Here is a 12,968-nt window from a genome sequence, read left to right as displayed (position 1 = left end):
TCTTTCAAATTTGACATTCCTATCTTAAATACTAACTTCAGACACCTGAGGGTAATGGGTCATAGTTTGGCTTTTAAAAACTCAAAAGGAGTTCACACAAACACCTAACAGCTTCTAACACGATTACCTGGTTTGTTACTTCTAAGGTATTGGGATTATATGTAGTAATCGCATGGGTTCCAACTGAAAACACACGCTTATACCTACAAAGGAAGACAAGTGCTTAAATTTAGTTTTAAACAAACAAAAATATTTTATTAAAAAATATGATATCCAAAAAGAACATTTCAATAAGTAAATAAAAATGCATTAGTTGATTAAAAGTGACTAAAGATAGCTTAGTTTTATATTCTCACATTTGTTAAAGTTCTAAAATGTTATTGTTATTAAAACCCACCCACCGCTTTTATACTGTGAACTATTGAGATACCGAAGTAGAACAGTATGACTTATGCTAGCAACTTTGTGTTGTTGTTATAAATTAAGGTGGCAAAGCATCAGGTGAGGATGTTAAAAGATTCTAAGTGGGAAAATTTCATTTTTAAAAAAGACACCGAACATCACTAATTCTTTCAAAATATCCTTTCAAGAAACCCAAAGTGGAAAGGAAGGAAAAGCTACAGACTGCAACTAGTCAGTCACAGCCATATCCTGGAATCTTAATAATTTCTACTTAAGCAACTGCCTATTACATCCAAGTGTTGCAATTTTAAGTAGCAAGCCTACACCACAAACAAGCAATTTTCACTTCTCGCTTCACTTCCTTTACTTTAAAGTAACATACTTGAAGGAGAAAAACCATTTGGATCTTAGTAATCTTTTAGAAGAGAGAGGAATTTACAAGGATAAAAGAGGAAATTGTTAGAAGAGAGGAATTTATAAGGAAAAAAGGAAATAGAATTGGAAAAAACTTATTAAAAACCAAAGAATTCGTAAGAATGTAGGAAGTAAAACATTAAAATGGGTAATACATTAGCTTATATTTAAAAAATCTCAAAATTAAGGAGAAAAAAGGAATTAACAGCCCTAGTGACAGAATTTTTAAAATGCTGTATATAACTCTACGATAAGTGTGAAAAGAATAAATCAACCCCACAGAAAAATTTAAGAAAGTTGCAAAGAGTTAAACCCTCCAAAAGTACCAAGCTCAAACAATTTCAAGGAAGAAGAAAACCTTAGAGGATAAGGTAATTCCCATGACTCTTAAATTGTTCCAGAAAACAAAGTATAGACAACTTCTCAATTCTTTGAGTGATACTGAAATCTGGTAAGACAACACAGTGAGAAAAAAACAGACAAATCTATTTTTTAAGTCAATATGAGCAATAAAAATCAAGTCGTATATTAAAATAGTAATACACCATGACTAAGGAAGGTTTACTTTAGACAGAGTTCAATATTAGGAAAATCTTAAAGAGATTTCTAAATTATCAAGACTGTTGTTAGTTAAATCAAATGCCTTTTGACATCTATGGAGAGAATAAACTTTTCCTCCTCTGAATCACTAATTATGCTCTAAAAAGACACAAATTTCCTACACTAGAAATATTTTCATTAATATCAAGAGAGGCCGGGCTCGGTGGCTCAGCCTGTAATCTCAGCACTTTGGGAGGTTGAGGTGAGTGAACTGCCTGAGCCTGTGGGTTCGAGATCCGCCTGGGCAACTTGGAGAGAGCTCGCTCGTCTCTACACTACATCAAAAATCAGCCGGGTGTGGTAGCACATGCCCGTAATTCCGGTCAGTTGGAAGGCTGAGGTAGAAGGACTGCCTGAGCCAAGCAGGTCAAGGCTGTGTTGATCGGGAGTGTGCCACTGCATTCCAGTCTGGACGACAGAGTAAGACTCCAACTCAAAAAAAAAAAAAAAAAATCAAGAGACATCTTTCACGTTTTTATTTTTCTGCTGTCCATTTTTTTCTGTTCAATATATTATATAATAAAGATGACAAAGTTATTTCCATTTGAGTAAAAAGAAAATGACAGATTTTATTAATTTTTACCACATAGTCACAGAAAAAGCATAGCTATATTATAAACTTTTTTCTAATTTTGCATGTCTAAAGTGGAGTGCGAAACTAAGAATGATAGCAGTTCTTTCTAACATAAAAACACATTCATTTGCTTCTTTTTAAAGTGGGTGGGAGTAGGATGAGGGTAGGAGACTAGTGAAGTTAAAAAGTTATCTAAACAGCTAAAAAGTTTCAAAACTTCAAAGGCTTAATCAATTAATAGAAACTAAAACAAAAAAATAAGATTTTGTCCAAATCAATATGTGACATAAAAGACTACAAAGTGAAATCAAATGTGACAGAAATGTGAATTTATAAATTCTATTTTTCAGATTCTTGAGAGTCAAACGTGAGGAGAATCCTTATAATCCTAAAATAAAACAACCGAATTTATTTATTTTATTCTGGGAGCAAAAAATGTAAAAATTAAATGCCTGAAATGTTCCAAATGTTAACTGCTGTTACGTACAGGGTCTTAGCGGAACAGCTCAGAAAATACCCTTTTCGATTCTACACAAATTCCTCTGTCACACCTCAGCCCCTTCTAACATCTTTCTCATGTATTTCTGTCATCTGGATCACTACTGTCCAAAAGAACTTTCCAAGATGACAACAATGTCTGGATCTAATTGTCCAATTAAATCAACTTTCTGATATGATGGCAACGTTCTGGATCTAACTGTCCAAAAAGGTAGCATGAGCCACACGTAGCTCTTGAGCACTTGAAATACGGCTAATACAACTGAACTTTACAATTGATTTAAATTTAATTCCTCTAAATTTAAAGCCACATCTAGTCAGTGGCTACCATATGGAAGAGAACACATTCTAGATCCTTCAGTAAAAGAACTCTGTAGCTATAGGCACATCAGGCTAAAAGTACTGTAATGACTAGTAAACTCAAAGCTACCTTTCAGATAAATACTGAGCTCCAAGGTCATCCTAAGAAGAGAGCTACAGGAAAACAATTCTTTGGGTCTTGTTTGTTTGCTTATTTGAATTGGAGTCTCACTCACTTCATCCTCCAGGCAGGAGTACAGCTCACAGCCACTGCAGCCTCGACCTGCTGGGCTCCAGCGATCCTTCCACCTCAGCCTTCCAAGTAGCTGGAACTACAGGTGCACCCTACCATGCCAGGCCAATTTTTGATGTATTGTAGAGACGAGGTCTCGCCAAGTTGCCCAGGCTGGTCTCGGCCAATCCTCTCATCTCAGCCTCCCAAAGTCTGGGATTACAGGCTGAGCCACCAAGCGTAGCTTTTTTTTTTTTAATTGAGCAGTTATTCTTTATAGTGGTTATATCATCTTTACTTAAAGCAAGCATACTCCAGAGGGAAGAAAACAGTTCCTAAAAGAATCGCCTCCCCTCCCAATTCCCTTCCCCACTTCTTGGTAAGTACTCCCCATGCCTCTCCTCTTCCCTAGAATGGCTATTGTACTTCCCCTTCACAATAGAACAAATAATTCAGGTAATTAAAACATCTATGAGCAGCCCTAAACTTTCAAAGATTACCTAAATTCTATGAGCAGCCCTAAACTTTCAAAGATTACCTAAATTGTCTGAAAGGTACCTACAGAAACCTAGAGGAAACTTAGCTTAGTCTTAGTCTTTTTGCCTCAGTGCAGCGATTAGCAAGCATTCAGACATCCAACTGCAGGACAAACAGCAGCCTATCCCACCCCCCTAGGCAAATCTCCTTCAGATACAAGATCAGGACAGCCCAAACAACCACTCCACCACTAGTCAAGGAATTTGTGAATTGCAAATGTCTAACAAGTCTCTGGTCGGAAATCCCCCTCAGGTTAACCTCATCAGCCCTCTGTGAACTACACTGCACAGATAAGCCCCACCATGGCAGCAATCTACTCGGATCTCTGGGTTGACGGCGCGCACCTCCGGCTTGCCAGCCCCAGCAGTGCTGCGCGCCTCTCCACCCTCACTGGTCTTTACCGTACCCCAACATTGCCCTCTTGGATAACATGTGTAGATTTAAATGTCTAAACATCTCACAAGTATGGAATGTTAGTTACAACACTCACAACTTAAGTGTCCTGAGAGATAAAGAATGGACAAAGATTCAGAGATTCAAGGAAGCACATGTCTCCTTTTTTTTTTAAGAGTTGGAATCTCATTCTGTCGCCCAGGCTGGAGTGCAACAGCAGCACACTCACAGCCACCACAGAGTTGACCCACTGGGTTCAGGTGATCTTTCTGCCTTAGTCTTCCAATTTGCTGGAACTACAGGCACGCGCTGCCACGCCCGGCTAATTTTTGATTTATTGTACAGATGAGGTCTCGCCAAGCTGCTCAGGCGGGTCTCGAACCCGTGGGCTCAGGCAATCCCCTCACCTCAGCCTCCCAAAGTGCTGTGATTACAGCCTTGAGCCACTGCACCCGGCCAGCACATGTTGTCCTTATCTTTGCAACTCGAACTCCTACCATAGTATCCAGCATTGATTACAGTAGATGTTCAATAAATGTTTGTCAAATAGCTCAACAAATAAATAAATAAATCTATGGCCCATTAATCTACTCTTGTCTTTAAAGCAGAATATAAGTCAGACGGCAACTAATTTTACACCAATTTTTAAATTCATACCACCAAAATAGAAAAAGACTTAGTCTATATTTTTATGAAGAAAAATATTCACATTTTATTGGCTATCTATTTAAAAATTGCCATTTATAAATTACAGCAATTTAATTTGCTGTTCTATGAATTTAAGATATATTTGTTGGCTAATTCTTTAAAATTATCATACTAAACAGAAGTTCTTATTAGAAACATACAGCCATGAAAAATTAAGTTGCAAAAGAAATAAAGATTAAAGTGAACAGAATGTATGAGAAATTTGTGACAGATGACACCATATACATAATGTGAAGAAATATTAAAGTACCCTTTTCCCCAACTGAAAAATTAATCTTCATCACTGACTTTGTTTCTTTTTATTCAGGAACCAAAAACCTGCATACCTACAGGAAACAGGCATTTCTTCTGCCCCTAAGTTTTCATAACTCATAGATTTATTGCAGTATAAAAGCTTATTAAAACATGGTCGGGCTCAGTAGCTCACACCTATACATCGAGCACTTTGGGAGGTCGTGGCAAAAGGACTGCTTGAGCCCAGGAGTTTGAGACCAGCCTAGGCAACACAGGGAGACTTTGTCTCTACAAAAATAAAAAAATTAGCCAGGCATCATGGCACATGCTCGGGAAGCTGAGGCTGCAGTGAGCCGTGATTGTGTCACTGATCTCTAGCCTGGGCAACAGAATGAGACCCTGATTCAAAATAAACAAACAAACATAATTTATGTTACCTATTAGATATGTTATTTAGAATCAGGAAACAAATGTAATTCAAGAAAAATAAGTGCTTGAAGCAACAGTTTATCTATGGAGCATTTTATTCCCATAGCAATTGGTGATAAATAACAAGAAAAAAAAGCTAATGATGGTACTAGTGGAGATAAGATCATTCAGCACAGGAAGACTGCCAAAGCAAAATGTGGGGATGTAATCAAGTTTTGGATTTGATAGGTGACTTTTTTTAATACACAGACTAGACTTAAATATCAATTTATATGAAAACAAACTCTCTGGAATTATTTTAATTTCTGCAAATAAAAATGTTACACTATTCTTAAATTTTCTAGTTTTTATGAATACTGCTTTCTCTTTTTAAACAACTTTTATGACATGATTTTTTTCATATCTAACTTCTTTTTTTAGGGGGAAAAAACCTATGATGTTAGATCAAATACTGAATTAGATGTTACCAAGGATTGAATGAGTACCAAATACTGTGTTGGATTCAATGATATGGCAGTGAATAAGAATCAATCCTTTAAAGACTTAGTTTCCTCCCTACATTTTATTATTATTTAGTTATCTAATTCAGACATCTGAAATAAACTTCAAAGTAGTAAGAGCTAAGATTGTCAGCCAGTATCTGAAGTTAATTTCAGACTTGAATATTTAGCTGGCATGTGCATAGTGTCAATACAAAGACATACTACAAAAATATTGATCACTGATACATCATCTTTTGCACAGAAAATTAGTATCACTCAGAATTCTAATAGGGAAAATTCAACATCACTTTTTTTTTGTAAATAAACTACAGATAGGTTTATGTTTGATTCCCAAATTCTTGAGATCAGAATACCTTTCTGTATGTGTTTTAAAATTCAAGATCCTTGAGCCCCTCACTGAAGAGTCTAAGCAAACAGGCCTCAAAGAAGCCAAAAAGATCTCATCAAAGTTAGAAAAGAGCTTTTATGTTACCTATTCTAAAGCTTAAACCTCCATAATACCATAGGCAAAGTTAGCTAGTTTTTATTGCTCACTAATCGTGCAAGGGAACTTATCGTCTCTAAAAGCAATTCTACTCATGTCCCAGTACTGCAGATATTGACAACTGATCCACAGAACTAAGCCAATATCCAACCCAAGTTCTTTCAGCTTCACACAGAATATACTTAATTCTTCTGCCAGCCAGACCTTCAATTTGAATTGTTTTTCCTATGTTGAACAGCCTAGCTCCTCAACCATTTTAAGCTAAGTTTTGGCCACCAATTTCTCACAGCCTTTAAGAGCCTCACGGAACCTGGGATTTTTCTTTTTATGATTAAAAGCTCGAGAACTCATTTTTATGAACTAGGATTTTAGTCCATCTAATAACAAAATTTAGGATAAGTGACCTGCGAAGTTTCTCAGGAGGACAATGGTGATCCTTGCCAAAGGAGGCACTTCAGCTTAGTGGTTAAGCCTACTAAGCCCGTAAATATTGCCCAGACGACTCGAGAGCTGTGTGTCCTCTGACAACTTGCTTAACCTCTCTAAGCTCAGTTCCCCTATCTGACAGACGGAAATATTATTTACAGCCATGCATCACTTAACACTGGGAATACATTCTGAGAAATGTTTCATCAGACGATTTTGTCGTGCAAACATCTTGCAGTATACTTACATCAACCTACATGGTACAGCCCACCACACACCTAGGCTATGTGGGATAGCCTATTGCTCCCAGGCCACAAACCTGTATAAGTTATTGTACCAAATACTGTAGGCAGTTGTGACACAATGGTATCTAAACATATGGACCCCTGTTGAAGATGCAGTCCACTGCTGACTGAAGAAACATTACATGGTGCGTAACTATACACCTACTTCAAAATGTGAGAATTAAAAGAAATAATCCATGTACAGGACTTGGCACTTATGTGGCTGGCACAAGAGTAAATAGTTGCCACATGTTAGCTATTTCTATTGCTACTGTTCTGCTAGCTGATTAACAGGGACTGTGGGGAGGATATTAAAATTCCAGTAGAGTAGCAACGAATTGTGACTATCCTTAAGTGTTAAGTAGCCACAACTGCTTTAGTGTACTCATATTTAAAGCAATGAACAAAACGAATAGGCAAACTAATCATTTATCTGGCTGTATCACCAGGATACTCTGTGGTACAAGCTCCACATGAAAGATCAGTTTCACCTAAGAGGGTTCATTCACATCAAAAGTTGTATCTCTCAGACAGGAGAAAGAAGAATCAGACAGAACTATCTGTCTTAACAACTCAGTGAGACGAGCTTGCAGAATAAATAAAGGGCACTTCATGAAATTTTATCTTATTTTTTTTTTAGTTGGAGTCTCACTCTGTCACCCAGGCTGGAATGCAGTGGCATGCTCATGGCCACCACAGCCTCGACCTGCTGGGCTCGGGCGATCCTTCCACCTCAGCCTTCAATAGTTGAAACTGCAGGTGCCCACTTCCAAGACCATCTTATTTTTTTTACTTATTGTAGAGACGAGGTCTCACCAAGTTGCCCAGGATGGTCTCAAACTCCTGAGCTCAGGCAATCCTCTCACCTCGGCCTCCCAAAGTGCTGGGATTACAGGTTTGAGCCACCACGCCCGGCCCAGAAATGTAATATTTTAAGGACTTCAACTCCGATGTAATGTCCATTATTTCTCTCAGCACGGATGGAGTTAACTTTTAACACAACACTGTGTGCAAAATATAAAATCCCTATAAAGGAGATGTGATCTAATTTGTACTTCTATGTGGAAGACGTTGCCTGATAACACCAACAAAAAGTTATGCCAAGAAAACACAAAAAGAATTCAGGATGGACTCATCTGAGGTTTACAGGCAGGCAGGGTCAAGAACTAGCATAAAGCACAGAAAAACAAATCCTCGGAATTCCTAGGGTTATCAGAATTGGTACGGTGTGCAAATGCCAGGCAGCTAAAGAGACTATCTCTTCCCTTGTAGAACTCTATTCCTACAAATAAGAAAGGTATAAGAAATTTCTCAGCTTTGCTTTCCTTCAAAATTTCGCTCAGTTTCCAGTATCTGATCATGACACAGACCATCTATGAATGCAGTGAACATCTGACATGAAATTTCAGTACATATCCTGATGTGTTGAGGCTAAAATCCTGGTCAGATACCAAAAGTCTACTCTTAAACTCAGAGCACTTGCCATAACTAATGTATGCAATATTACAGTGAGCCATAGGTAGGTTTTACTTGCCAATTTTCATTCAGAAAAAAATTAAGAACCTGCATTTTGAACATTACTCTAAAGTTTTCCAGAGTTAATCTGTACTTCTGCTTTAACTGAAACATCTGCACCTTCCTTCCTGTCTGAAATGACTTACTTAAGCCAAAAAATAAATTTTGCTCTCTCATGAAAGAAAAGTGCTCTTCCCACCGAATCCTCCCCTTTTCTTGCTCCTTCCAGAACATATAACTAAATTATGCCATGTACTTATAAGTGGTGAAAATGACAAGCACAGAAGGAAAGCTGCTTTGTCAACTAAGGCGTCTACACTGATGGCAATTACATTTGCATTAATAAGGGCATGGAGCAGCTGCAAAATGAGGCATAATGAAAACTCCTACAAAGGTAGCAAAAATGGCATAAATATCTTCAAGAGGAATATCAGGAGAAATCATCTCCAACCTTGACATATGACAAGAAAGAAAAACATTTATCAATCTTTACTGCCACCATCAATAACATCTTTCCAAAATGCCAAGGCTGGGTTAGCAACATGTATATAAGCATGGACTCTGTTAAAACTCAAGAACTATGCCGGGCACAGTGGTTCACGCTTATGATCCCAGCACTTTGGGAGGCCAAGGTGAGAGGATTGCCCTAGCCCACGGGTTCAAGACCAGCCTGGGCAAGCTGGCAAGACCTCATCTCTACAGTAAATCAAAAAATTAGCTGGGCTTGGTGGTACACGACTGTAGTTCTAGCTACTTGGAAGGTTGAGGCGGAAGGATCACCTGAGCCCAGCAGGTTGAGGCTGCAGTGGCATGGGTGGCCGGGCACGGTGGCTCACACCTATAATCCCAGCATTTTGGGAGACTGCCTGAGTCCAAGGGTTTGAGACCAGCCTGGGCAACTTGGCGAGATCTTGTCTCCACAATAAATTAAAAAATTGGCCAGGAAAGCTGGCACGTGCCTGTAGTTCCAGCTACTTGGAAGGCTGAGGTGAAAGCATCACTCGAGGCCGCGGTGGCCGGGCGCATGCCACTACACTTCAGCCTGGGCAGTGCAGTAAGACTCCAACTCAAAAACAAAACAAAAAACTCAAGCCCAAAAATCACATATAAAATGTATACAGGCACATTTCATAGAGAAGGTTTAATTAACAACCCTGGCTGGGCATGATAGCTCACACCTGTAAGCCCAGCATTTTGGGAGGCCAAGTTGGGATGAATGCTTGTGCCCAGGAGTTCGAGGCCTCCCTGGGCCACAGAGCAAGACTTCATCTCTACAAAAAAATTAAAAAATTAGCCAAGCATGGTAGCACACACCTGTAGTCCCAGCTACTTGGGAGGCTGAGGTGGAAGAAATGCCTGAGCCCAGGTCAAGTCTGCAGTGAGCCGTGATCATACCACTGCACTCCAGCCTGTGTGACAGAAACCCCAACTAAACAAAACAAAGAAACCCAAAACTTTTGATGTTGGCCATTGAGTTTTTACGTTAACACTGTTAAGGAGTACTTTAAATATAGATTAGACTTGGTCATATAAAACAAGTAAGTATAACATGAATCAGTAAGGTGATAAATATCACTATCTGGAAAATACTGGCTCTTTCAGAGAAAAGTTAAAAGATTCAAGGTGTGTACACTGAAAATGACAGAACACTGTTAAAAAAACATTTTTAAAGAGCTAAATAAATAGAAACATCACATGTTTATGAATCAGAAGACTTCATGTTGTTAAGATGGCAATATTCCCCTAATGGATCTATAGATTCAATGCAATGCCTATCAAAATCCCAGCTGCCTTTTCTATAAAACTGACAACTGACTCTAAAATTCATATGGCAATATAAGAAATCAGGAATACCCAAGTTAATCTTGAGAAAGAACAAAGCTGGATTCAAACTTCCAAGTTTCAAAAAAGTATAAAGCTACAGCAATCAAGACAGTATGGTACTGGCAGAAAGCTAGGCACACAGAATGAGTGGAACAGCATCAAGAGTATAAGAATAAACTCTTACATTTATGGTCAACTGGTTTTTGACAAGGGTATCAAAAGAATTCAATCAGAAAGAATAGTCTATTCAACAAATGATGCTGAGACAACTAGATATCCACATGCAAAGGAATGGATATGGATCCCTGCTTCGTATTACACGCAAAAATTAACTCAAAATTAAAACTATAAAACTCTGGGAAGAATCTGGGTTCCACCTGAGTCTTAGGTAAAAATTTATTTTAAAAAAAAAAAAACTCTTTAGAAGAAAAGAGGGGTAAAATCTTTGTTAGCCAGGAGTGGGTAACAGCTTCTTTGATATGACACCAAAAGCATAAATGGCAAGGCAAAAAAATAGATAAACTGGATTTCATCAAAATTAAATAAGACCTTTCATCAGAGAAAATAGACAAATGGTCAACGAGCATATGAAAAGATATTCAAGACCATCAGTCATTACAGAAATGAAAATCAAAACCACAATGAGATATTACTTCACACTCACAGTAAGACAGCTAGTGACAACGAGCACGTGTTCGTAAGGATATGGAACAACTGGAACTCTCACACACTGATGGTGGTGATGTAAATAAATGCTGCAGCTCCTTTGGAAAATGGTTTAGCCAGTCCTCAAAAAGTTAAACACAGAGTTAATATAGCCCACCAATTGCACTCTTAGGTTATACCAAAGAGAACTGAAAATATAGGAATGTTCATAACAGCATTATTCGTAATAGCAAAAAAGTAGAAACACCACAAATGTCCACCAACTGATGAACAGATAATCAAAATCTGGCCCAGCCATACAACAGAATATTACTTGACAATAAAAAGAAGGACTGACGCATGCTAAAACATGCATGAACCTTGAAGACATTAAAAGGGGAAAAGCCAACCACAAAAGACCACATTTTGTATCATGTTCCAGACAGGCATATCTAGAGACAGAAAGCAGGAGAGTCCCTACCAGATGCTGAGAAGAGTGGGGAAAGAGGAGGAACAGCTGATTTTTAAGTGAGTTTTTGGGTGAAGTTTTTTTTTTTGGTTGGGGAGGGGTGATGAAACCGCTCTAAGTACAGTGCTGATGGTTCACTACTCTATTAATAAGACTAAAAACCACTAAATTATACATTTAAATGGGCATTGCATAAGTGGTATGTAAATTGTATCTTAAAGCTGTTATAACCACAGAACAAAACAGTTTCAAGTTGCCAATGATGGAGGAAAGGAACTGTGCTACTAAGAATACACACAGAGTTTTGCTCCAAATGGTTATTTAAAAAAAGGAGAAAAAAGAGGACTGCTTTATGTCTTAGTCACTACTCTCTAATAACATAAAAAATTTCCAGATGATCACAATTACTGACAAGATAACAAAGCAAAAATTATTTGTTCTTTAGAATTAATGACTCAGACCCGTGCTTGGTGGCTCAGCCTGTAATCCCGCGCTTTGGGAGGCTGAGATGAGTGGACTGCCTAAGCCCGCGGGTTCGAGACCTGCCTGGGCAACTTGGTGAGACCTCATCTCTACAATAAATCAAAAATTAGCCGGGCGTGGTACCGCGTGCCTGTAGTTTCAGCTACTTTGAAGGCTGAGGTGGAAGGATCGCCAGCGCCCAGGAGGTCGAAGCTGCAGTGGCCAGGAGTGGCCACTGCACTCCAGTCTGGGCGACAGAGTAAGAGTCCAACTCAAAAAAAAAAAAAAAAGCTGGGCTCGGTGGCTCAGCCTGCAATCCCGCGCCTTTGGGAGGCTGAGGTGAGTGGATTGCCTGAGCCCATTCGGTTCGAGACCCGCCTGGGCAACTTGGCGAGACCTCATCTCTACAATAAATCAAAATGAGCTGGGCGTGGTAGCGCGCGCCTGTAGTTCCAGCTACTTGGAAGGCTGAGGCAGAAGGATCACCGGAGCCCAGCAGGTAAAGGCTGCGGTGGCTGGGAGTAGCCACTGCACTCCAATCTGGGTGACAGAGTGAGACTCCAACTCAAAAAAAAAAAAAAACAGAACTGGTTACCTCCCCCAAAGTCTCAACACTTAACTTCATTATCTAAAAAGTTCCAATTACATGGTATAGAACGTAGGACACTATAATCTTCTAAGGTAAATCTATGAAAAAAAGGCAGGACTTCCTTTCTGATACATCCTCCCATAAGTTCAAAATTATCCCACTGTATTCAACTCTAGATAACATATGTTTTCTAAAAACAGTGGCATCTGAACAAGTAAAAGGCATTACACTTGTCTCTAGCATAAAAATCTAAAAATGAGCCAGGCTTGGTGGCTCAGCCTGTAATCCCGCATCTTTGGGAGGCTGAGGTGAGTGGATGGCCTGAGCCCGTGGGTTCGAGACCCACCTGGGCAACTTGGCAAGACCTCATGTCTACAATAAATCAAAAATGAGCCGGGCATGGTAGCACGCGCCTGTAGTTCCAGCTACTTGGAAGGCTGAGGCGG

General features: G+C 39.0%; 1 protein-coding gene across 2 annotated transcripts in view; it reads right to left on the bottom strand.

Annotated features, from left to right (window-relative positions):
* Window positions 1-12,968, bottom strand: part of DNAJC13 (DnaJ heat shock protein family (Hsp40) member C13) — a 127,291-nt gene that overhangs the window by 92,898 nt on the left and 21,425 nt on the right. For both annotated transcript variants that reach the window (XM_021706936.1, XM_008073927.1), the window contains exon 3: window positions 128-203. In XM_021706936.1, coding sequence (XP_021562611.1) covers window positions 128-203 — 76 coding nt within the window. The remainder of the gene's footprint in view (window positions 1-127; window positions 204-12,968) is intronic.

Source organism: Carlito syrichta, unplaced genomic scaffold, assembly GCF_000164805.1.
Source record: "Carlito syrichta isolate Samal-C Ts95f unplaced genomic scaffold, Tarsius_syrichta-2.0.1 Scaffold316213, whole genome shotgun sequence".
NCBI classification, from domain to species: Eukaryota; Metazoa; Chordata; class Mammalia; order Primates; family Tarsiidae; genus Carlito; species Carlito syrichta.
This window is presented reverse-complemented; position numbering and strand designations above follow the sequence as displayed.